General features: G+C 46.2%; 2 protein-coding genes across 5 annotated transcripts in view; one reads left to right on the top strand and one right to left on the bottom strand.

Annotated features, from left to right (window-relative positions):
- USP35 (ubiquitin specific peptidase 35) overlaps nt 1-17328 on the top strand; it is a 30806-nt gene extending 13478 nt beyond the window's left edge. Inside the window, exons 4-11 of the mRNA XM_030476341.1 lie at nt 5255-5384; nt 6708-6809; nt 10207-10365; nt 10785-10978; nt 11095-11188; nt 13044-13150; nt 13931-15146; nt 15797-17328. Coding sequence (XP_030332201.1) covers nt 5255-5384; nt 6708-6809; nt 10207-10365; nt 10785-10978; nt 11095-11188; nt 13044-13150; nt 13931-15146; nt 15797-15967 — 2173 coding nt within the window. The 3' untranslated portion in view covers nt 15968-17328. The remainder of the gene's footprint in view (nt 1-5254; nt 5385-6707; nt 6810-10206; nt 10366-10784; nt 10979-11094; nt 11189-13043; nt 13151-13930; nt 15147-15796) is intronic.
- A 581-nt stretch (nt 17329-17909) lies between these two features.
- The window catches only part of GAB2 (GRB2 associated binding protein 2), a 97942-nt gene continuing 89335 nt past the window's right edge, over nt 17910-26516 (bottom strand). For 3 of the 4 annotated variants that reach the window (XM_030476339.1, XM_030476337.1, XM_030476338.1), the window contains exons 9-10: nt 25586-25711; nt 17910-24830 (exon numbers count right to left, since the gene is read on the bottom strand). In XM_030476339.1, coding sequence (XP_030332199.1) covers nt 24687-24830; nt 25586-25711 — 270 coding nt within the window. In that variant the 3' untranslated portion in view covers nt 17910-24686. The remainder of the gene's footprint in view (nt 24831-25585; nt 25712-26516) is intronic. The other variant, XR_003990018.1, reaches the window with a different exon arrangement.

Raw genomic sequence — 26516 nt, 5'->3', positions numbered from 1 at the left:
AAAAACCTTGGACAGGGAGGTGTGCTCAACTGTTTCAATAATCCCACCTTGATCTTTGTCAGATGAATATGGTGCTGCTGCTCTGGATCTTGGTGTTGTATGATGTTTATCTCTTCCCTCCGTGCAAGCAGAGTCAATGAAGACCTTATCAAGGCATTATGAAGAGTGAAATACTACCTGATAGGCTAGACCTGGTCTTTGCAGTGCCAGTGCCCTATTTGGCATCACCAGATCTTCCTTGCATACTTGTGTCTAAGTCTTACAGCCCTTCTATGCTCCAATTCCTTGCTCCACACTTACTTAGGAGTATCTTTGATGATCTTAAGGGTCTTTTCCAACCTAAACTATTCTATGATTCTATCTTCAACCTATGCTTTCCTTAGAGGTCTACTTTTAAATAGGTGTTCACATACAGTAGCACATGCACTTAACCTAGGGGAGCTGCTGTGACTTGATCTCACTGGAAAATGTCTTTTCCTCTTCTTGTTATAGGATTTGTGTATGTGTGTCCCCAATAAGGTTACATGACAAAAACACACATTATTCCTAATGGGAACTTCATGTATGCAGAAAGAGGTTGCTTCTCTTTGACTCGCTGGGGAAGGTCATGGTTTTCCCAGAGTCCAGCGCAACCCAAGACAAAAGATGAATTGTCAGCTCAGTTCTTAACCTTCTTTCTCCATCCTTTTCTCTTTCTGGCCACCTGCTGCTGCGAGCTCCAGGCTATAAATCCTCTACGAGCGCCGGTGGCTAAATATAGAGGTTGCAAAATCAATTGCATCATTCCTTAAAGCATTCTTTGTCACGCAAAGGGATGAGTAAATGATTACTCAGAGCTAGCCAAACATTAAGCAGAGCCTGCAAAATGTAATTAGGATCACTTAGGAGAAATGCAGAAGGTTTGGCAGCGTGTTTATGGTAGTCGGGTGCCCCAGAAAATGGCAGAACCATCGGCCTGTGGAGAAGTGTGTGCTCGAGTTGTAGAGATTCTCCCTGTAGAGAATCAAGGTAAAACATACAAGTCGAAAAGACCTTTCAGCTTAGGACACAAATCTCTTCCTCCAGAGTTTGGGGTTGGGAGTTAGTAGCAGGAGAATAAACTGGACATGGGGTTGAGCTTCTGATCAAGTGTTTGAAGACCAAATAGAGGTAACAAAAAGCAAGGCTGGCACCTGCTGGTATAGGTGTACACCACAATCTCATTTAGAGAGTTTCTTTTTATTGAGGGCTTTTTGGAAGCATTTTGAAGAAGGTGATATGATAGGTCCAAGGTCAGATTTTAGCCTGCTGTTTTAAATCACTGGAGGGGAAGATACCTCATGTTAGGAGTAGTCATAGCTTTGAACATCTGTCATATGAAAAGGGAACAAGAGGTCCTCAACAGAAGAAACAGATCTGCGTTTTGAAGGGAGAATTTCTGCAACTCTGTTTGACAACAGGAACTGTAGGACTGTACGTGCAAGAGGGAGGAGAAGGGAAAGAGGCACATAAGTGATCCTGCCCCTCTGCTCTTGTGAGACCTCACTTGGAGTATAGTGTACAGTTCTGGTCTTCTCAGCATACAAAGGACATGGAGCTGTTGGAGCAAGTCCAGAGGAGGCATGAGGATGATCAGGGGCTGGGGTACCTCATGTATGAAGACAGGCTGAGAAAGTTGGGGCTGTTGAGCCTGGAGAAGAGAAGCTGCGTGGAGACCTCAGAGCAGCTTCCAGTGTCTGAAGGGGGCTACAAGGGTGCTGGAGAGGGACTCTTCATCAGGGACTGTAGCAATAGGACAAGAGGTGATGGGTTCAACGGGAAACAGGGGAAGTTCAGGTTAGATATAAGGAAGGAATTCTTCACTGTGAGGGTGGTGAGGCGCTGGCACAGGGTGCCCAAAGAAGTGATAAATGCTCCATCCCTGGTGGTGTTCAAGGCCAGGTTAGACAGAGCCTTGGGCGACATGGTTTAGTGTGAGGCATCCCTGCCCATGGCAGGTGGTTGGAACTGGATGATCTTAAGGTCCTTTCCAACCAAAACCATTCTATGATTCTGCGTTTCTATGATTCGAAGTGGTACTGAGCATGCAAAATGGGGAGATTTTTATGCTCAAGTTCTCCCATTTACTAAACGTTTCCTGTATTCTGCTCTATTTGGTAAAACTTTAATGACAATGAAGTTGCTTTGTGTGCTTCTGGTATCAACTAACTTGGTGCAGAAATGTGAGGTCTTGTTTTTCAGTTACATGTAGTGTAGATGATGCCCTCAGTGACATGTGTTAGTGGTGGACTTGGCAGTGGTGGGGAATGGTTGGACTTGATGATCTTAAAGGTCTTTTCCAATGTAGCCGATACTGTGATTCTGTGATTTTAGAGATTGTCTCTTTTCAGATAAACTCTATTATAAAGTGCATCCATGACTTCAGAAGCACTCACTGATTTGTTTTATTATTTGTCCTGGGGTTGTATCTGTTCAAAGAACCCAGGTCCAGATGAAGGCATCTGCTGTCACTCAGTGATGCAGGCACTTGCTACCTCTTGAAATCAGGATAGAATCATAGAATCATAGAATGGTTTGGGTTAGAAAGGACCTTAAGATCATCTAATTCCAACCCCCTGCCATGGGCAGGGACATCGGAGCTTTTACAAGTTTAGCCTACCAAGCCAATGGCCCCTTTGGAAAATGAGGGCCCTGGGTTCCAAAACATTTGTGGATCTTGCAGTGTGGAAAGCGCAATGTGAATTTAAAGTGTAATTTCTTCCTTCTGTAGCAGCGCAGGCAGCAGTAGGCGGGACTGTAACTTAGCCACTAGTGCTGGTAAATGATGACTTAGGGAGGAAAAGGTTATTTTATGGCTTTGTAAAAAAAAGACAGGATGAAAAGGGACCTTTGGATCTCTGGATCCATCTCCCTGCTTTATAGGCATTGACATCACAGATCTCTTTCATGAATGTTCAACTATGCTCCTCAAAGCAGGAAGGGCTTTTGCTCCCTCTGTTCTTCTTTCATAGCTGTTCCACCCTTGGGTTGCTTTAATGGTTCAAATCTCTTCTCTGATAGCCAGCCTATATGTATTTCTGGCCATCTTATCACTCATTTGATCTAACACCCACATAAATAGCTGAAATAGCTCTTTTGCCTCCCTGGTGTTTATTCCTTCGACGTATGCAGACAGAGCAGTCCCTTCCCATCTCTGCTTTCCTGTGGCTGTGCTAAACAAGCCAAGCTATTTTAAGCTTTTCTTACAGGAAATGTTCTTCATTTCTCTGAGCACCTTAACAGGCTTTTTCAGTGCCTGCTCCCACTTCACTTCATTAGTCTTGGACATTGACGGTGATGTTTGTACACCATGTTCCAGGTGCCTTGGACATCATGGCCTTGGACAACAGCTTGAGAGGTTCTTGTTTTGCCATAGAAAAGACCTTTTTCTTCTTGTCTTTTCCATGGCTACTGCTATACTGGGAACTCATAGTCACCTGGTGTCTGGCATGTTGACTTCAAGCAGAAGATTTACTGTCATGTAGCATCTAGTTCTTGTGCCTTGCATGTGTTTTGAATCCATACATTTCGTCCCGCTTCTACATTTCTAATGTTCAGGGTCTCCCTTGTGATATCTTGATCCTCCTCTTGTTTTGATGATGCCTCCCAGCTTTGCATCATCACAGATTTCACAGACATGTTATGTTTGTGCTAACATTAGGTCCTGAAGAATGTTGCTTGTAATCTCCTTTCAGAAAGCCAGTCAGATGTGATCTACTTCTGTCCTTTGACTAAAAATTCATATATCCTGTCAAACCTGACTTTGACACCTGTGGCAATCCCTGTGACATGGTATCCCTTCTTCCCAACTATACTCTCATTCCCTCTATTCATTATAGGAACTGTCTTCCTATTCTTTCCGCACGAAGCATCACACCAAAGTTAACAGAGTCATTGAAACTCACCAAAGTTGAATTTTATATAATGGAAATCACCATCTCCTCTTGTTTGGAGTTCATGAGCTCTTCATGTTTCACTTTCATATCAGTTGTTGTTGCTCTTGTTTCCATTCTCAATCTTTTATCTGCCTCTTCTTTGTCACCCTGATCAATTCCTTTCTCTTGCTGAAAATGAAGGCAGAAGATGTGTTTAGTTTGGAAGTCACATCTAGAGGCCATATCCTGTCTTTCTTTACCATCACACTCTCCATAGACAGTGATTGCATGGCTTCCCTTATTCTCCTCTGATGCAAATGTCTACAGAACCTTTCCTGGTATTTGCTTAATTGTCCAACTTGGCTTCACTTTTGGTATTTCTCAGCATCCCAACATATTCTGCTTTTCAAGCTTTCTTTACTCCCTAGCCTTTTATTATTCCAGGCCCCTTGTAGACTTTACTTATTCCTACTTTTTCCCTTTTGGTGGTTAATTATCAGTGTTCCCTTCATATATTTTATACAAAATACAGGCTGATAAGCAGAAGGGACTGATTGGGTAGGATAGCTGGACTGAGGTGGGAAACTGAGGATCTGGGGTATCTTCAAATCAAAGATACTGAAATTGTTAGCAAAGTCTGACCCTTGGAAACCCCAAGCCTCGGTTATTTCCCATGTTCGTTAAACATTAAATTTCAACAGAAACAATGTGTCATCACTTAGTCTGAGGTTATTTTTTTATGAGTGACTTCTGTAAAGTATTTGTAAGTTGCAGAAACATGACAGCATGGTTGTGTGGCTATAGATGAAATGTGTTAGCTGTGACATTGAGGAATATCTGGCTTCTATTAGAGTTACCAGTATTTATTGGTTTTTAATGTGCTTCTGGAAATCAATGTTTCTCATCCAGAGAATGAGAAAATTTGAATCTGAGTGGTTCTTCCTTACCAGTAAAAATGAAGAGGTTCATACCAGTATTACTTGTTTTCTAATGGTGACAATGCAGAGACCTCTATCAACACCTCATGCAGGTGGTGTATTGAGCACTGTACCAGTGTTAAAACTGGAACTCATATGGACTGAAGTTAAGTGGAAAGTGGAAGAAATCTCCGCTTTCTTCTATGGACTTGGATCTGGTTCTCTGGTCTATTGTGGTTCACCACAGCATGATGATGACAGTGGGGTAATTCCACTTCAGGCTCTGTTGTGCTTCGAATAACATGTGAAATGCCTCATGAAGACCCCACCTCTTACCCAGTCATCCCACTAGACATGAATTTGGAGGAGGTTTAACTCAGAGTGGAGATTAGCTTTCCCAATCTGTGCATTAAATTTACTTGAAGAGGTTGTATTTCATTTCAGGATGATTGACTGGGTGTCCTGGCCCCTGGGCAAGCACATAGACAAGTGGATCATTGCTCTGCTGAAGGGTTTGGCTGCGGTGAAGAAGTTCAGCATCTTGATTGAAGTTACTCTTTCGAAAATTGAAAAGGTCAGTGGGCTCTTTTGAACATGAATGTGAACAGACTTCTCCTGCATCTCAGATATCTTCTTGCCTTTCAATTGAATGAGGATGAGATGTGACTTGAGATGTATAGGCAAGAGTATGCTGCCCCAAGGTTGGAAGGGACCGTTGTGTTCCCTGCAAATGCTGCTTTGCTGTGTATGGGGTGATGGGCTGATGCTGGTTTTGCAGCTAAGAATGATGTTCTCCAAAACCACCTTTGGTTTTGGTTTGCAGAGGTACTGATATCTTAGAGGTTATGAAATAAAAGAAGCTAAGGATTTTCAAGCCAACCAAATACTTTCCTTCCCAAACTATGGAGCTCTTGTAAAACCTGCCTTTGGGAATGTGACAGGCTCTCCTTCAGCTGTGCCTGGATCAGTGCTGGTTGGCACAGGCAAATACGTAATAGTAAGCATATTAACTGTTTACACAGTCACAGATCAGTTTTACAGCCTGTGCCCTGGCCTTCATTCATTTGCTAGTGCAAATAAAGCTCCACTGCCATTGCCATCACCTCCTTCAGCAATGAGTACTTGCTGCTCTCTGAAAACTGTGTCAACAAGTGCTGAAACTGGTCACCACTTTAAAGCATTTTCCATGCTGTGATCCTGCTGTTTCCTCCTTTGTATAATGGGGATAACACTTGGCTGAGCCTACAGTGGAAGTCACCATAGAAGTTATTAAGATTTTGATTATTAGTATTGGAACATGATCAATAACTGCAGTTGTCCTTGTGATCCTCCATGTGCATTGGGCAGTGGGAGAGTAGTGAAGCATCTCTGGCTTTTCTTTATCTTTCCTTTTGTTGTTTAACGTATAGGAATGGACACAGCCCTTAAAATAACATGTGAGTTTTGAAACTCTTAGATGTATGGTAGAGGGCATTGTCAGCTTATGCCATTGTCTGTGAAGTAGGATAAATACCATTACTTAGCCTTTGAAAAATGCCTTTGCTTTCTATCTGCCTAAAAGGTTAGTGGTAAAGTTCAAATGTCACAATAAAACAGAAGAGGGACATTTTAGAAACTGCAGCATCCCTCTGTGCTTGCATGGCCTCATCCATCAGGAGGTGTGGGGATGCAGTGGTGTTACAGAGGGAGTGAGGATAACCACATGCTAATTTTAGGATGCCATGATGCCATGCTCTGGCCAGGAGATGACTCTGGAGACTTGGCTGCAGACTGCTTGCTTCAACATCCAGCATTGAATAGGAATAGACCAGCAGCTGTGATCGATGCCTGCTGGCCCTTCTCCTGTGTGTTGTGGTGCTATTCTTCCTTCTCATTTGCTTTCTTTCTCCCCTACCAGGTCTTCTCCAAGTTGCTGTACCCCATCGTGAGAGAGGGGGCTTTGTCTGTCCTGCAGTACATGCTGCTGAGCTTCCAGCACTCCCACGAGGCATTTCACTTGGTAAGGCTGGGCTGCACTTTGTTGGGGCATTGCCTTGAGTGTATCCGTGCTGTGGGACAGCAAGGGTGGGAGGGAACCTGAGGTGCTGAGATACTGGAGAGTATTTCCCTCATCTGCCTGATTTCACTGGGTGATGTAAACCCAACCCTGCCCATCCACTTGTAGCTTGTCCTGGCAGCTGCAGGTAGCCTCTGGTAGCCTCTCCTGCAGCCCAAACAGCTTTTGGAGCACCACAGAGCTGGTGCTGAGATGTGGAGGGAAGACCTAGTCTAAAAGGAGTCTAAAAGGAGTTGGTTGCCACAGACAGAGCAACCACACGATGTCAAAGAGTGAGGAGCAGAGGGGAAGTGAGGCTTCGCTTTCCCCTCCAATGGTTCCTCCCATTTCTCTGGAGGTTTACCAGCTGGATGGCTCATCTCCAGGGATAAATCAGTATAAAGCTGGCTGGGGCTTGGTCCTTCCAGATTTGAAATGTGTGCAGTGTGTGCACGCTCCACTTTTCATCTATGGCTCTCTACCAGCTGGAGGAGTGATCTCTGGGGCAAGTGCATCCCTATGGTCCTCTCCCAGCTTTAAAACCCAACAGCCAAAGATGCAGATGATGCAAATATTTTGGATGGCCTGTCAGCCACACTGAGGGTCTCATCAGCAGTGGCTATAGTGATCTTGGAGTCCTTTTCACTTGGTGTTTGCCAGCCCTGCAGGTGGAAGAGGAGGATCCCCTCTTCCCTGTTCTTGTTCTTAGACCACTTGCTTCTCCCATTCTCCCTTGTACTGAGCCATCTGTACAGCCATGGGCTGAACTGTTTTAAAAGGAGCCAGGGTGAAACCTAACCTAGCGGGAAATCCTGATGGTCAGCGTTGCCCAGCTTGGTCTGGGCCTGGGAAAACCTCAAACATGCATTTGCCTGGAGAAGGAAAGAGAAGGAGGCTGAGGGGTGGTCTGGAGCAGGAACGTAAGCAGGCTACACTGACCCAGTCTGGCTTAGGTTGTAGTTTTCCATTAGCAGGTATAGAAAATACAGCCTCCTATTTGTTCTGATCCTTTCAACTGACGTGTGGTAGATGTTGCCACTTTGGCTTTGGGATGTGTTAGGTGAAACCTTTACACTGAGAGCATCTTGGAGGGCTCATGCAGTGGAGGACAGGGAATATATTCTTAACCAGCCCTTGCTGCTTCCTAAGTAGTTTACTGACTGTCCGTTGGACTCAGTGGGCCCCATGCCACATGTGACTTCAAATTGTCACCAACACATACCACCCATTACTATTTCTCCAAGTGATGGGTCATCTTTCAAAGCATACAGCATCAGCGCAATAAGACTTGAGGACTGGATCAGAACGCTTCCACTTCATGAATTCTCCACTGTTACAAGCACAAAACCACTTTTAACAGCGTTTTAATCTTCTCTTTTCATTTCCATCGTGATATTTTATAGTTCATTTTGCTGTTGACACTAAGGCACTGCTCTGCTTCGCACTGGTATTGTCCCTGGAATGCTGTAAATAGAAAGCAAGACTGAAAGCAAAGACATGCTTGCAGCGATCGAACTGATAAAAGGAGCAATGGAAAACTACTCCTATTAATGTTTGATTGGATACTTTTCCGTTAAAGCCCTTCCATTTGGCTTTTCACCCAAAGTTCACAGGATAAACAGATAAGGCTGGAAAAAAGCAAATCCAGCCAACATTTTCAACTGATGTTTTTTCATTCCTCATCTGGAGACGCTTTAAATGAGCCTGAATTTTTTGAGAAACTCTTTGGTTTCTATAAATAGGCGCATTCCAACGTCTTGTCTTAAGTTGGGCGTCCAGAGTTTGAAATGCTCCAAAAGCTGTCAGTTGCTCTTGGCTTGAAGTTTCCATCTGTAGCCCAGCAAGCACAAATCCCCTTCCCTTACTTATGAAAAAACAGGGAACAAACCTGTCTTTGCTTCTTATCTTCTTGTGTTTGCCCTGGCTCTTTGGCTTTGGGAATTGTTCCCACCACAGCTTGGCAAAGTAGTGATGTATAAAATGGGATTCATTTGCTTCCCCAACAAAACTTGCCTGTTGGAAAGGAAGTAGTTAAAATCTCCAAGGTTTTCAGAAGAAAGAAAGAGAAAGAAAGAAAGAGAGGAAGATGAAGGAAGAGAGGACCAGGAAATGGCTGGATTTGAGATGCTGAGACTTCACTCCAGAATTGTTCTGGGGTAAAAATAACATAACATATAAATATGACAAAGATTGTGTAAGTGCCCAGGGTCACTCTAGCACATGTGCAGGGTTGGAAATGGGTTATTCGTTGTGGGTGCAGCTTCGGGGTCAGCAGAGGGTGCCCGTGAGCAATGTATCGTCTGCATTTGCGTCTGCTTGTTCATTTCTAGATGAAACCAAGATAGCAAATGCGCTGTTTATGTGCCCGTCACCACCCATCTGACCATACCGATCCCAGCTTAGTTTATACAGTGGAAAATACAATATAGCACACCAGAAAATGCTTCTTGTAGGCTAATTTGTCTGTCTTGTAGGTTTGAATCTCTGCACTTGGCAGTCGGTGTGTAATTCTCCTTTCCACCTTTGGGGTGTGATTTATAGAATCATAGAATCAGCTAGGTTGGAAAAGACGTTTAAGATCATCAAGTCCAACCATTACCCCAGGCCTACCAAGTCCACCACTAAACTATGTCATTAAGCACCACATCTACATTACTTTTGAACACCTCTAGGGATGGTGATGCTACCACTGCCCTGGGCAGCCTGTTCCAATGCCTGAGCACCCTTTGGGGAAGGAATTGTTCCTCATCTCCATCTAAACCTGCCCTGGGGCAGCTTGAGGCCGTTTCCTCTTGTCCCATCCCTTGTTCCTTGGGAGCAGAGACCAGCCCCCTCCTGGCTCCATCCTCCTGTCAGGCAGTTGTAGGGAGCGAGAAGGTCCCCCCTGAGCCTTCTCTTCTCCAGACTAAACCCCCCCAGGTCCCTCAGCCGTTCCTCATCACACTTGTGCTGCAGGCCCTGCACCAGCTCTATTGCCCTTCTCTCGCCCTGCTCCAGCACTTCAGCGTCTCTCTTGTAGTGAGGTGCCCAGAATTGAACACAGGATTCAATGTGCAGCTTCACCAGGATCACCAAGACTTAGTAGACAATAATAGTTGCAGGACAGCAAAGGAGCGGCATGGGCCCGCGGTTGCCATGCAGCATGAAACCCTCCAAGGTCTATAGCATTTGCACTACTAAAATCAATAGAAGAGTTGCTGTTGAGTTCACAGGGAGAAGGATGAAGTCCAGAATGCCACTGCAGTCAAGTCCTGTTGACTGTCCTTTCTGCCTGGGGCTGAATTCCATTCCCCCACATGTATGTTAAAGCTCTATGAGTAATTTGGAGCCACTTTTGATGCAATGAATTTCCCTTTTCCAGCTGCTCCCTCACATCCCCAGGCTGGTGGCCTCTCTGAAGAAGGAGGACTCCAACTCTGCCACCAGCTCCCTGGAGCAGCTGGCTGAGCTCATCCACTGCATGTTCTTCCGCTTCTCAGGATTTCCAGATCTCTATGAACCAGTCCTGGAAGCGATTAAAGTAAGACATACACTTCTCAGTCATTTTTCTGTTTTCCATATGGAAATGGCATTTTAGGTTGCAGCCTAATGCAGAGGGACTGTGTTACTGGTAGGGATGGCTTAACCTTAACACCTCAAACTGTGGTAGAAGAACGGATTTAACATCCTGAGTTTGAGCCTCCCATACGCAAGTTGATGGAAGATACTTCTGTTATGGTGGGCCTGCAGAAGTTCTGATTGTGCCTGTGGGTTTTAGTTATGGTTTCAATATTGAATGCCTCTAAAGGACTAATACTAGCAGCTGAATACTCCCTTGCATGGATGCATGTCCATACAAATTGTTGCATGAACACTTGTAGCAGAAGAGTTTTGTGGTTGCCCGTTACTAATCTTCATACAGAAAGATAACGACTCATAACACAGATCTCTCTTTCCCAGGCTCTTCCTGTTCCAAATGAAGACCGGATTAAACATCTCCTGGGACAGAATGCCTGGACCTCGCAGAAGAACGAGCTGGCCTGCTTCTACCCACGCCTGGCCTCCAAATCAGAGACAGGAAAGATTGGGTTAATAAACTTGGGAAACACCTGCTACATGAACAGCATCATACAGTCTCTTTTCATGGCTTCAGAGTGAGTCTTTGCCTCCTTGCTCCCACTCCAGATTGCTCCATGGGTTGCTTATCCCACCGGTGTTACACATCCCACTTTTCCGTTTTATGGGCTGCATCTCTGCTTTTTCTTTGCAGCTTTCGGCATTCGGTGTTGAACCTAACTGAGGGCAACTCCCAGCCCCTGATGACAAAGCTCCAGTGGCTCTTTGCGTTTTTGGAGCACAGTCAGGTAATTATTTCATGTTCTAGTTATTTGTTTGGACTGTCGGCTGCGGAAAGGCTCGTCTCCAAGTTGCTTCCTGTCGACTCCAACGTGCTGATAAGGAGCTGTGGATCTTGGTGGGTTCTTAGAACGGGACCAGTCTTGTTTATAGGAGGGAGGCTAATTTTGGGGGTGGAGGAGGCAAGCTCCTATCACCCATGAAAGCGAGCTGTGTTCACACCAGGCTGCCTGTCTTCAGCCTGTGGTCTTCCTGGGTTGGGCTAACATAATAACTAATAGCTTTGACAACAAAGTCCTTCTGGCAATAGCTTACGCATGTGGCCAGCTGAAAAGCCTGTTGGTATAAAGCAGAGGGTTTTGTTTCTTGCTATGCAGCAAGAAGACTGGAGCAGCTCGTTTGTCCTCTTGCTTCACAGCAAAGCAGAAATTGTGGGTGAAAATTGCCTTCAAAGTGGTTTTGTTAAAAGAACAGCAAAGAAAGTAATAAAAAAGAACGGTAAAGAAAGAATAGTAATAAAAATCCCCCTTCGATTCCAGATGCTTTGAATGCTCTGTATGTGAGGGAAAGTAAAGTAAAAAGAACACACTTAAATTGACAAACATTATATTTAATATGAGTGACTCCTGGAGATACAGCTAAGTAATATCTATCTCCTCTCTTAAAAAAAATATCTTTCTGTCCCTACAAAGACATGATTTTCAAAGTCCAGTGATTTTTCCCTTGCTGTGAATCTGGTCATCTGGGCTTCTTTGCTTCCCAAGCCTTGACTGCCAGAGCTGGCTCATTGCATTGTGGTATTACATTATGACAGACGCCTTTTGGGGTTAAAGTATAGAAAACCTGTTAAATTTAACATGTAGTCACAGAAGAGCCCAGTTTTTGATGGCAGGTTAGGGTGTGTGTGACCTGTGATGAGCAAATACAGAAGCATATTTGCTTGTTGTGTAGTTTATGGTTAATAATTTCGTGTTAATTTCCTAAGAGCCTTCTAGTTATTTTTCTTCTTCAGGCTGTTCTTAAAGCCGCTTCTGTGCCTAAGATGTGTCTTTTTCCGTGTTAATGAGACAGCTGCTTCCTAATGGCAGTGATTACATTAGCTGGAGATGCAGATTACCTGCCTGCAGTGATCAGAATGACAGGTGGAAGTTTAGTGGATTTTTTTGCTTTGTTTTTGTGTCTTTTTATTATGAAAGGATTTGGTGAGAGAGATCCTGATCAAATTAAATGGAGCATCAAATTCAATTCAGGCTGAGTTAAGTAGAAATCTCTGGGTCAGGCCAATAAACCATTTTAAAATTGAAGGAAGAAATAAACATGTGGATATTTTATGGAGTGTATGTAAAATAATGGCTGAAATGTATCCTTACTGTCCTGGCTTGCAGCAAACCAAGAAGGTTTTCCTGTGCACTGAGATTAACCCTTGTAGGGGAATAAAAGGAGACCTTATTGCACACAAGCGCACCCTGCTCCCAGTGAAGCAGCCAGAAAGACCCTCCTCTCCCCTCTCCGTCCTCCTATGTGACTAGAATCATAGAATCACAGAATGGTTTGGGTTGGAAAGGACTTTAAGATCATTTAGTTCCAACCCCCTGCCATGGGCAGGGATGTCTCACACTAGACCATATTGCCCAAGGCTCTGTCCAACCTGGCCTTGAACACTGCCAGGGATGGAGCATTCACCACTTCTTTGGGCAACCTGTGCCAGGGCCTCACCACCCTCACAGTAAGGAACTTCTTCTTTATATCCAACCTGAACTTCCCCTGTTTCAGTTTAAATCCATCACCCCTTGTCCTATTGCTACAGTCCCTGATGAAGAGTCCCCAGGTTTAAATGCATTTCTTCTTCTGTCTTGCTGCCAGCGACCTGCCATCTCACCCGAGAGTTTCCTCTCTGCCTCCTGGCCCCCCTGGTTCACCCCAGGCGCTCAGCAGGACTGCTCGGAGTATCTCAAGTACTTGCTGGACCGGTATGTGGCCATCACCATCAGTTTGGAGCCTGGTGACAAGGACATCCTTAGACAAGAAGTAATGTTTAATGCTGACTCACGTGCAGGTGGCCGAGACCTGGAGGAGTTGGGAGAGTGGAGGCTTGGGGTAATAGATGGTGAGACCGGTCCAGGGCTCCCTGATAAAACCCTGTTTGGGCTGGCTTAGGGATAAGATCAGAATTTAGTTCATCTTGAAAGTTTCTGCCTTTGCTCTGAAGGCAAACAGAATTCACAGAATCCCAGACTGGTTTGTGTTGGAAGGGACCTTAAAGCTCATCCAGTTCCAACCCCCTGCCACGGGCAGGGACACCTTCCACTAGAGCAGGTTGCTCCAAGCCCCTGTGTCCAACCTGGCCTTGAACACTGCCAGGGATGGGGCAGCCACAGCTTCTCTGGGCACCCTGTGCCAGCACCAGTTCTTCTCTCACAGGGAAGAACTTCTGCCTTATAAGTTGTACCAAGTGTAGCCTGACAAGCCCCTCAGCCTCCTCTGTAAAATGTTCATTTTTGCCTTTCTCTTACCTAGAAATCCCCAATCTCAGGTGTCCCATTGATACCTTTATAAGTGGGAGGGTCAATGGCACATGGAGACCTACAGTTCCCAAATCCTGCCCAACTCCTCCCACAGCACCAGACCCCTGGGCACAGGGAGGTTAACCCACATTAACGCCTTGGAGAGAAGAACAAAACCCCTACTTTAGAAACTACCTCTTGGTGTTGTATCAGTGCATAATGCAGCCTGTTTTTCCCCTGCCAAAGATTACATGAAGAAGAAAAGACTGGAAAAAGGATCTATCAGAAACTCAAGGAATCCACCTTGATGTCTCAGGCAGTGGAGCACCATTACTTGAACAAGACACTGATTGAGAAGATGTTTGGGGGTAAAATGATGACAAAGATCCGCTGCTTGAAGTGTCTGAACGTCTCCTCCCGAGAAGAAGCCTTCACAGACCTGTCCTTGGCTTTCCCCCCATCGGACAAGCACATCCGTGGGAGCACATCTGTTTTACCTGTGGAAGAAATAGGCCCACAGCTTATTGAGCCTCCTGAAAACCCAAGCCAGCTCACAGGGTCTCCTTGGATCCGGAGGAAGGCCCCTATGGCCGGACAGCCCGCAGCCCGACCAGTGCCAGTGGAAACACTGGGTTTCCAGGAGCCAGGAGAAGCAGCAAATCCTTTAAGCGGCAATGCCATTGGTGTGGATGCAGCCAAAGACCCTCTCTCCAGTTTTGGGGAACAGGCACGTGCTGCCAAGGACTCTAGATCTGTCCCAGATTTAATCAACTATTTTCTATCCCCAGAGAGACTGACAGCAGAGAACAGATACCACTGTGAGAAATGTGCATCCTTGCAGGATGCTGAGAAGGTAGCAGAGCTGACGGAGGGTCCACACTACCTCATCCTCACGCTGCTGCGGTTCTCCTTTGACCCACGGACTATGAAGAGGAAGAAGATCTTAGACAATGTCTCCATCCCTGTGGTCCTCAAGCTGCCCATCCTCGTCACTCCGGAGGAATCCGGGGAGGTTTGCTGGCATGGGAAGCACAGGGCTGCCCCAGGAAGTGGCTTCATGTCTGTTGTGTATGACCTCTGCAGTGTGGTGGTGCATTCAGGCATCTCCTCTGAGAGCGGTCACTACTATTGCTACTCTAGAGAGTGCACTGACACCGTCCCACATGGGCAGCCCCGGGATGGGGCGCCAAAACCAGCCTCTGACAAGCAGTTGGACTTTGAAATCCAATGGTACCTCTTCAACGACACCAGAGTTTCCTTCTCCTCCTTTGAATCCGTCAGCAATGTCACCTCTTTCTTCCCCAAGGACACTGCCTATGTCCTCTTCTACAGGCAGCGGCCGGGCAGGCAGAGCTGCCTGCTGCATGAGGCTCTGGCTGAGGCTGGCCGCCTGCATGGAGAACCTTCCCTCCATAAGGACTTGATGGAAGCCATTTCCAAAGATAACATCCTCTACTTGCAGGTAACTCCCACTGCTGTGCACAGCAGGGTGCAATCCTGCAGCTTCCCGGCTCACGGGCCACATTCCCACCCATCCGGGTTGTGTCCTGTGAATAAATCCGCATGTGCAGATACCCACCCACTGCCTGAAGCCAAATCCCTTTTCCTTTTTAGCACCCAGGTATAAACAGGTTGTAGTTTCCTGATGAAACTGGCCATTGAGGTTGGTGCAAGACACCTCATGGCTGTGCTCAGGGTTGACTTGCTGCTGCCTGCCCCAGGCAGCTCTCCTAAAGGCCTGGGAAAGATGGATGAGCTGGGAATACAGACTAGAACAGATTTCATTCAACTGGTGGAGTTCAACACTTTCCAAACAGCAGTGTCCCATTGGACATGAGCAGCACCTGCGAGAGTTTGAGGAGTTCCTCCTCTCCCAGAAGTGACATGGAAGGGCTGGTTTTGATCATCGGAGAGGTGCAATGCTTTGCTGCATCTCTCCTGCCAAGCTCTAGAGATGAGCAGATGGCCTTCTCACCCCAGTTTAATTTGGAGGAGGCTTCCAGGAGCAACTAAACATACTCCTGGCTCCTTGGGGAAGGTGGGAGCATCCCCCTACCTGGGTCATTTAGCCACAGATACCCTTATGTTATTTCTTCCCCTTTCTTCTCCCAGGAGCAGGAAAAAGAAGCCAGGAACAGAGCTGCCTACATTTCTGCCTTGCCGAAATCCCCGCTGTGGTGGAGAGACTTTGACAGGGACAAGGATGATGACAACTCCTCGGGGGGCTGCAGCCCAGCGGCAGGTGGTGGTGGATCCGGTTCCTTTCATGGACTCGTCTTCTAGCCAATGGGTTAAACCAGATAATCAATGTCCATGGGGACAACCTGAAGCCAGAGGTTCCTCTTCCTCACCTTGATGACAGTGAGCATCTTGGAGGAAGACTTAGGGAACATTTAAGTGGAAAAGGACTCAGGGGTTGATTTGGAGGCGCCCGGAGGGTCCCACTGCTTCCTATGCACTTGGTCTTCACGCCTTAATGTAACTAAGCTAACGCAGAGATGAGCAGCTGCTGACAGCTCGGAGAAGTGCCCTTTTGCTTCAGCATAGCCGTGTCTTGCCCGCTGTGAGCCATGCCACCAGCCTGGGGAGAGGACGGGGACAGGGATGAAGATGGACCCAGCGGGGCTGCAGGGATGGAGATCTCGCAAAGCACATCCTATCTGCAGCTCTGAGTTGGCTTGGGGGAGACCTCTTGTTGTTTGTTGGTTCTTTTAATATGGTTTTGAGAACTTGAAATACCTCTAAAGGTAGAAAAAGACTGAAAAATGCCAAGCAGCCAATGTGGCAACGCTGATCTTGTGGGATGGTGAGCTTGTAAACCTGCTTGGTCACAGTGAGCAGTGGCAGCTCAACCCAGACGAGACCAAGAGGCACAAACCCCTCCAGCCGAGAGAGACTGACCTGGTCCAGTTGGGTCTTTTTGGTCTCCAGTGAAACCCTGTTGTGTTACTGGTGACCTCTGGATGCTGTTACTGTACACGGCAGGCCCAGACACACAGCTGGTCTTCCAGATGTGTCTTTAAGACTTGGTTAGCCTCTTTCTGCCGCTGTCATCTCATGGCTTTCTGGGCTGGATCTGCCCTTTGGGCTTCCTATTGGGATACCTTGAACTGAGCAGCAAACGACAGAGCCCCCCTAAACCCACTAACCCAAAAATGCTGATTTGCAAGGAGAGAAGCCCAACCAGCTATATTCTATCAATCCAATATAAATACATACTATATAAACCAATGTAATATATAAATCAGTAATGGGACAGGGGTGATTTTAGTGGCATGTGGCCAACCCAAGCCCTGGGCAGTGTGTCTACAGGACCACAGCTCCCTCCCATGTCCCTCCCCAGCCATTGTCCCTGCCTGCTCCTCCCTTGCGCCTGTAGTAGAGATTTCTCTAGCTCAAGTGGCAGAAACTTGTGCCTTAGGTCCTGTGTGCAGGGCCTAATCCTGACCATGGGGTATTGGGGTGGGAATATTGTATTGCCATGGAAGAAAAGGCAAAGCACAGACGTCGCTACAGATAACATGAGCAGAAAGTCTGCTAGAGAGGACACTTGGGATCAGATCTCTGGTGTATATTATCATATTCTTTTATTGCCTTTCCTATATATAAATAAAGGAAATGAATAAATTCAACAGAGAGGCTCAGTGTCCTATTGCAATATTCACAGCTATGGGCTTGATGGGTCAAAAAAGAGAGGGGGAAGCTGATGGGAGATGAGCATCCAACCTCACATACATGGGACAACACTGCAGAGTGGTGACTTGGAAGAGGGGAACAGGCAGTGGTGGGATGGGGACCTGTGGCCTCTGAATGCAGGTCATAGTCCTATCAATCAGCGGGGTTTGCAGATGAGCAGTGGAGTGTGTTTGTTGTATTTAAGTCCACCAGACTTAAAGTGATGCTAAAAGTAAATAAATATGGACCCAAAGCTAAAGTTATACAGAAAGTACAGTGTTTCCTGGTGTTACTAATAGACTTTTATGAACCTCCTGTCCAAGAGGTTGTTGAAAGCTTTCATGTTGCTGTCATTCCAAGTCTTTGCTTTGTGCTGGAGTGTCACCTGGAGGCATTCTCAGGGCCATGTGCTGAAGGTGCTTTAGCAGGAGACTGTCTCTGACTTGATGAGATCCTAATCTAAACAATCAAGGCAGATAATCAACCCAAAAGATTTTCCCCTTGCTTTCCCGCTGCATATACAGGACTTAAAAATGAGATCACCTTCACGTCAGGCATGTACCATGTTTATTAACAGCAAAAAAGTATTATCTAGGCTTCACTCAAGACCAATTTACAGGATAAATAATTGTTTCAAATTACTTTTAATAAAAAAAAAAAACCAAACCAAACAACAAAACCCCAAAGAATAAATTAATAACTTAAGTGATTAGCTGTCCACAGTGATTTGAAAACTGAATAACCATTCAAACAGTGACACCACAAGAAGACACGTACTGTACAGTTTGCCACAGGTTACTCTTGTCCTTCCTTCTACAAATGGAAAACAACAACAAAAAAAGGAATTAAAAATACTTCTCTTTCAGAACAGTCATAGGCTTAGAAACACACAAAACATCCCTGCGGATCGGCTGCCGATGCCATGGCTTCCGAGCCAGGGCTTCGACCCCTCCTCGCAGCAGGTTAAGGAACAAATGGAGAAAACTATCCTAATTTGGCTGGGTTCATTCCCACTCAACCCAAAGTCAATGGAGACCCATTGACTTCACCAAGGGCTGGGTTGGGTGGGATGTAACTACTCTAAAAGTTTGGTCCTAACCCTACGGGATTCATTGGTGAGCTCCAATTGGAGCCCAGGGTCCTGTTCCATTTCCCTCTCCACAACATGCTTCAGCCACCACATCCAAACAAAACGTGGTATTTCCAGGGCCAGTGTGGCAGCAGAAGGCTGAAACTGTGCAAATGGCTTTTCCCCCATTCCCCAAGCTCAGGAGAAAATCCTGCCAAATTATTTTCCACCTCAGGAACTAAGGTTGAGGGTTTTTAATGGGTTTTGCAGAGCAGGATGTGCAGCGTCATGTGTGATGCTGGCCATGACAATAGGGTTGTACCACATGCTGCCTGGCTGTGCATGCAGACTCAAAGCAGCTCTCTGCTTTATTAGATGTCAATTAATTACGCCCCACAACACACCTGTGAGGTGGGGAAGTAAGTACTAAAACCCTTCATTTTACAAGCTGGAGAAGAAGTGGGATAGAGAGCTCAAATGAGCCCCCTTGTCCTACCTGAAGTGTGGTGTCACCCAAAGAATAACAGTAAAAATGATGGGTTCTTATCTCCTGTTCTTGGGGCAAACCTCTCCCATATAGTCAACCTGCTGGCCTACAAATGAGCCCATTATATGTTAGCGATGGGCTGCATCATTGGATTGGAATCAAGTCCATTGAGAAGCTCTTTTAGCTCAGGAGATAGAGCCACATGGTCCAGCTTCTGCTCTAGATGTTGCCGGCTTGTGTTTAAATTTGTACACCATGTGGCAGGACTATCTGGCCATGGGTTGGTGGGGACAGAGCTGTTTGATGACACCTTGCTACTTATCAGCTTTTCTGAGCAGCAGACACTGAAGTAGCAACCTGATGAACAGTAATACTTTAGGGCTTGTGAACAAGGAGATCAAATTGTGACTACAAGGATGAGACACCAAAGACAAGCTGATGGAGAGATGAACTGCTCCAGGCCAAGGAGAAACCATGACCAAAAGGTGCACATCTCTACCTGCAAGAGCTTCACTAACAGTTGCAAGATCATTGTGTACATGTGGGCAGGTTGGCGCTTTCTGGGCAGAGAAGAGGCACACAGACTCACCAAGGGCTCCAAACTGGTTTGTTGGCCCTTGTGATTTGATGATGGGCTGGTCCCTCTGATTTTCTTGATGGCTTTTTGATGGCCATGCATGTCCTCTGGCTGGCGTTGCGGTTAAGCTCTACTCTTTGCCATTTCCATTTCAAGTAGAGATTCTCCATAGGCACAGCCCCACTGCACCCATCTCATCCAGACAACATCCCTCCAATGGACACATAGTGGGTGAGTGTGAACTTTTACATGGAACAGCAGTATCACCAGGTGAGAAACCATAAACACAATGCAAGCATGACTTGAGAAGACCATCCTCTTACTCGCCTTGTAGGCCAGGAAGGTCAGACAGGATCTGGGAGGTATTTAAACATCTTCCTACCAAAGTCTGCCGTCACATAAGACCTAGGCATGGCTCTACCCCTCCCAAGGAGCCATGCTCAATGGGTGGCCAAAGGAACTCACCATGCTCAAGGGACTGGGAGGCCAGGGTGTAGAGGCTGATGTGGGGCTGCAGAGAGCTCTGGTCAATGTCTATCCTAAGACATGTACAGGTTCAAGCTGTCCCCCAGTTACTTGCACCATGTGTCTGTGTCCTGGATGACTTGGTCTGGGCCACCCAGCCTTCTCCCACATGCAAGTGATGACCCTAGTGTGGATTAGGTCCCCTCGCTGGGAAATATGTCCTTAGGTGTTGAGCTGTGCATTGCCACTTGGCTTCATGGCTAGAGAAAAGGCCCTGGCCCTGTTTTAGGTGCTATAGGGTTATAGGCAACACCTTTGGCCCCTTCCCTCTCATGGAGGAGTCTCCACTCAGCACCAGCAGCACAGGGTAAAGTGTGGGGAAGAGATGTCTCTAGTCCTATGCCTTGCTCCAAGCAGGGTCAGCTATAGGATTGATCCACCTTGGCCTTGAAAAGCTCCAAGGTGGAAGTGGAACCCTGCAGGACAACCCTGTAAGTGCTGAGAGCAGTGGGAGCTCCCCTGCCACCAGTGCATGGCTTTTACTGAGCAAAACCCCACTCCACAACCCACAAATCTCCATACATCTGACTTAGAACTCATGCCAAAGAAGTGGGGTGAGGTCCAAGACTCAAATCTTGCTCACAAACTCCTCTGCCTTCTCTCCTCCCAACTTCATGTTCCCCCACATATAACCCTTGACAGTGGCTGGTGGCCCTGGGTCCAAACCCATCCCATTTAGCCCCCAGTCATTAGCTACCTTCTGATTCTGGCTCTGGATTTGGCCCTATTTGCCAGACACTCAGCTTTGCCCTGGCACAATCTCCACTCACGTATATTTTCTTTCTCCAACTTGAGACTAACCTATGCCTGGCATCCATTTAGAGCTGGAAATGTATTTCCCACCAAAAACTTTGATGTCAATTCAGAGCAAATCAGCTCCAGGGCAGCTCACACATGTCACCAGACAGAGTAACCATAGAATCATAGAATCATAGAATAGTTTGGGTTGGAAAGGACCTTAAGATCATCCAGTTCCAACCCTCTGCCATGGGCAGGGACACCTCACACTAGACCATGTCACCCAAGACGTAAGCGGCAGCCGCACACTTACAGCACTTTTGGAGATACACACTTTTGGAGACTTCTGCCTTCAAAACCACTACCTTAGTCATTTTAAAGCTCTGGGAGAGCTTCCAGCCATGGCCCTGGTACTTCATAAAACTAAATATTGAGGTTATGATGCTTGTTCCACAGACAACCCTTCTCCATGAGCACACACACACATGTAAGCACATCCCTTTTCTTAAATGGGACTCAAGAGCTGAAGAGCAGGCTCTGATGAGAAGACTCAAGCCATTTTAATTGCAATTAAAAAGAATCATTTGCAGTGCTCTCAGCTTCCTAAAATACCTATTTCTAACAAAGGAGTCAGTCATACTTGAGCATCCAAGCATAGAGTGGATGTGATAAACTCCATGCCTTCAGGACAAAGTTCTTGGCAGTCCATGTAATTAAACCAGCTGCTTTTCAATATGGTTTAACACTAAATACTGCAGAAACATTAATCATCAGGGACTGCTGTAATCAGCTCAGCAACCATAAGGAATGACTATTTCCACTGCAGCCATTGATTACTTAATGGATTTCAGGAAAGGGTAGATATAGTCATGTCTATGTGACAGTGCCTACAGTCTATGGACTTCGTTTGGAGGGGACGTTTGCTTGGTGCTTAGCAGGGAAAAAAATGGAGTAATATATCAGTTTCTGGGAAAACACAGACCTCCCTGCAAAGCAGAGAGGGACCAGCAAGCAGCAGTTGCAAAATAGCTACCTTTGGGTTGTTTTGGCCCTTGGTTTGCCAAACGCATCCTTGGGGATGCTCATGGAAGCAAATCATCAGAACAGGGGGTCTGAGCCTGGGAAAAGGGCTATCCCATGCCAGTGCTTGCCCCATGAACAGATATTTGTGGGAAGTGGAAGAAAGGGACTAGTTTCTCCAGTACCATGAAGGCCTTTTCCAATCTTAATGCTTTGGATTAAACATGGGAGTGGGCACTGGATGCACCAAGCTCAGAAGTACAGGGCGCAACTCAGTCAGAAGCATCACAGCCCATAGTGTTGCCTCTCAAGCCACTGCACCATCAAATGCCTACTGCTGCTGCCTCCCCTTCACCTTTCAGGGTACTTTTGGGACTTGTGGAGCTCTCCATCTCCCAGGTGGAGAAAAAACTCTCAATCTGATTCAGTTCAAGACTGTTTTAGCCAGGAGCTAGTTGCACCGTTTTACTGAGCAAGACCCAAAGCAGCATAAAGAGCTATTCCCAAAAATTCCTGCTGCAATCCACCCCAGACATAGCTGCTTTTTCATGTAGGAGGAGGAGAACAGCACAATTTTGGCAGGGAAATACATCCAGCGTGCACCATAACTCTTCTCCCCCAACCTCATCTTCCCTTGTGTCCGCCTAACAGTTTAGAGGATGGGATAGGAAAAGAGCAGCTTCCCACTTGAGTCACATTTGCTTTTTGGTGGGGATGGGTGAACACACACTTCAGTGGGCTCTGGAGCAGGCCCAGTGTTTAGTATCCCCTGAGATACAGTGATGAAAGGGGCTATAGAAATACAAAGCACTGTAGTCTGGTCTTCATTTCATTATCTCACCATACAAGCTTGCAAGCCCCCAATGAGAAGCAAAGACCCTTGCAAGCTGTAACACACTCCCAGACCTTCAGAAAGCATCTGGTTGTGCTATATCTTCCCCTTTGGGTCTTTTTTTCCCCTCTCTCCTAGATGATTATTATTTTTACCATGAGCATTAGGATATTTGCTTCATTATTCCTGTAAAAGGCCAACACTTCAGTGTCTTAAAAGGGTTGTCAGAGCTTTTCCATTAATATCCTTCCCTTTCATGGCATGCAAGAAGAAAACAAAAACTGGTGTTGGAAATTCAACACTTATTTACCAGCATGCAGCCCTCAAGGGACCAGTATCCTATCCCAGTGTGGGTCACATGTGGCCCTTTCCAAACCCAGACCAAGATTAAACAAACGTGTTAACACTTGAGCTTTAATAATCAATACAACTTGGTGGTTGGAACATAGAGTTTGTGGTGCTGGGAGGGGTCCAGGCTGCAGAAAGAATAGCTCCAGCTCTTTCATAAATATTATTACCTAATCTTTCTAATGTCTCCTTCATTTGGCTCTTGGTTTGTGGTTGGCCTGTTTATTCATGTCATCGCTGGCTGTCTGGCAATCAGGCTGCTCCATGGCAATCATTAGTTCTTCCTGTTTTCATGAGATCATGAATTATTATCTCTGCAATAATTGTCTCTTCCTTCTCTGCACTCTGTCCGTGGCAGCTGCCTCGGGAGCGATCCCAAAGCCTGGATGTGTCAAGGATGCTGGCAAGGGGCAACAGCAGATTCCTACTCATAATTAGAGCCCAGGGTCTTTAATGTCCACAAGCCCCATTTCTGTGTTGAAGAAACACTGATGAACATGGGGAGAAAATATCTAGTCCAGTCCTTTGTACCCACACCAAACCAACCATAATGCTACATTAACGCTAATATTGAAACACCTTGCTCTGACTCTCCTGACCAGCCTCTTCCCAAGCCTAAGGCCTCCCCATCAACCAACATTTCAATTACCCTGCTCCTTTCCTTCAGGATACACCCCACCGGAGCTCCTCACCCAAGATAATCTCTGCAGTACAGCATCCACCTTCTCCCAGTCCTCACAACAGCCTTCCACTCCCACCTTGTCACTCATCCTCATATCAGCCCAGATATACATGGTCTCCAGAGCTTCTCTGTGCCCCTGTACTCAACCACAGAGCTTCTGATGACAGCCACAGACGTAGGACTCTCACTCTATGGGCTTCTTTTGGTGCCACAAAGGGCAGATTTTAGTTCCTGGGGCCAGATTCACAGGTTTCAGCTAGGCAGTGCGTCGGGGCTTAAATTCTGCCATCCAAAGCCAATCTCTCCAGCCCGTTGACTTTGGGAGATGCTGGAGAGCATCAACAGCAGAAGATACCCCAACAAACTTGGCCGTTTCAGGCATGCATGTGTGTGAGCATGTGCTGGTATATCTGTGTGCGTTCAATGGGGCAAGTCCTGGGCTTCTAAGTCAGCTCAATGGGATACTCTTCAAGCTCCTGAAGGTTAACAATCACAATCAAAACCATGGGGGCTGTCCCTTCAGAAGGAGAAGAGCCCTCAGAGGTTTTGAACATATTATTTACAAGAGTTGGGACAACACAAGTGATTTCGAAAGGAATGGTCCTTGCTTAGTTTTGGGATTGGGAGGAGGCAGAGAGAAGGGCAACCATAATGAGTGGGGAATCAGAGCTGGGGAATGATGTCCTATGAAAGATGCTGCAAACCTGCATGGCATGGAAGAAGACAGGGAGAGATGATGCAGCGTTAGCACATACATGGTGGCTTTAATAGCTGTAAGCAAAAGATGTGCAAGGTGAAACCTGGTATTGCTAAGTCGAAGTTCCTGGATAGTGCATCCAACAGCTAAAGCACAAACCTAGCCACCGAACATAGTTGGTCTTTATCACTGGCAAACAGCATCTGCCAAGTCTTCCCCTGAAATTAAGTTTCTTTTCGTCTTAAAAAGAAAAACAAGAAACAATGAAAATCCCCTCCCCTCTGCAGGTAAGTCTTAGGAATCCAGCCCAAGTGGAGCTGGGATTTGCCTGTTCTGCTGCCTGCCCCAGGCGCTACTGCTTCGTGCTCTTTGCGGGCTCCGAGGACTGCCGCACATCAGTCCACTCCTGCATGGTGCTCTGCAGCGCCTGTGTCTTCTCCTTGTCCACTTGCACATAGTCAACCTTCTCATCCGAGGCGACTGATGAGGTGGAGGGCTGCAGGGAGGAGAAACATGGGCATCGCTTGGTCACTCATCAGCTCCCTGCTCTTCTCTCTTGCTCCTTACAATAGCAGCACTGTGGATGCTACACATCCACCAGCACCTCCCCTTCTTTCTTGCAGACTCCATAGCTCATCACCCTCCATTTAACCTCCCAAAGGGCCTTGGATGGAAGATTTCAGTCTGCTCTGCATCTTGCTTGCATGATGCAGAGCAGTGGGAAGGTAGAAACAGCACCTGGGGCTCTACCTTCACACCAACTCTGGGACATGAATCTTTGGTTGCAAATGTGTTATCTAACTGCTGATATTGCAAATTCAGCTCTGCATCTTGATCATCTTCTTGCAAAGAACTTAAGAACTCTTACAGAGGTTTTGGAGGACTTGTTGTTCTGAAGGAGGGAAAAGAAATTAATTCTGATACTTCTGGGGATACCTCCTGACAGCTTTAGAATATACAATCTGCAGCTGAATTTCTGGTTTCATCAGCATCCCTGAAGCCCTGCACATCCATGCGTCTGGTAACGCTTCCAGCAAGGCTGCAGGCATGCAATACACTAAGTCTGACCAAGAATATACATAACACCAGGTCATATGGAATCATAGAATGGTCTGGGTTGGAAGGGATCTTAAAGCTCATCCAGTTCCAACCCCCTGCCGTGGGCAGGGACACCTTCCACTAGAGCAGTTTGCTCCAAAACCCTTAAAAAACACACCACTTTTAATCAGAAGTATATAAAACCCCTCGTACCTTCCTGTGTGGCCCTGGTGAGCTTGGCTGGAAGTCCAGGGCCAGATAATCCACACTCCCCGAGCTCTTTTTAGGCGCTGGGCTGTTGGTGCCACTAGGAACAGGAGAAGCAGAAATGGGGTTTTGCTAATGCAGGGAAGAGACAGGAGAGATAATGAGGATTAAAATGAGAAGAAAGAGAAAAAAAAAAAAAAGAGGAATTAACACAAATCTGGCAATAAAATGCCTTGGTGGTGTTTTTAACGTAGGTCCCAGGCTGGTTATTTGCTCACCTGCCTCTTGGACCAGGATACGCAGAACTGTTGGGGGCCTACATATATCATATATCATATTTCATATATCACATATCACATATCATACATCATACATCATATATGTATTATTATATATAATATGTATTATATATTAAATATATATTTCAAGCTCACGCTCTTAATTTGATGTATCTGAGCAGTTCTGCTGCCTTTGTGCTGATGTCGTTCATATGCCTGACATCAGACATGGGCTTTAGCATTTCACAGGAACCACACCTCATTGAGGCCAGACCAGCTCTGGGGTCTTCACTAATCACAACCACACTGTACAGAGCACAGATTTCCTCTACTCTTTAGTTACATAGCCTCAAAAATATGCTTCAAGTCAGCAGCTCTACAAAGAGAGACAAATCCCCTCCCTGTAAGCAGTGCCACTACCTGCTGCTGCTCTGATAGCCCCTGCCCTCCACACAAACATGATGTCAGCAGCTATTAGGGGGAAAAAAATCAACTTATATTAGGAAAATACACCCTGACAGCCCATAGATGGATTTATCCCCTCTTAATTCCTAGCAAAGTCAGTGATATATGTTCCTGTCCTCATATACAGTTAAAACCCCAGTGGGACATGTTATTCTAGCAATGAAAGCCACTGTTTCGTGCATGTAGGGATGTAC

The sequence above is a fragment of the Strigops habroptila genome, chromosome 2, assembly GCF_004027225.2.
Source record: "Strigops habroptila isolate Jane chromosome 2, bStrHab1.2.pri, whole genome shotgun sequence".
Taxonomy (NCBI): domain Eukaryota; kingdom Metazoa; phylum Chordata; class Aves; order Psittaciformes; family Psittacidae; genus Strigops; species Strigops habroptila.
Note: the sequence above shows the minus strand (reverse complement) of the source record. Positions and strands in the feature narration are given on the sequence as shown.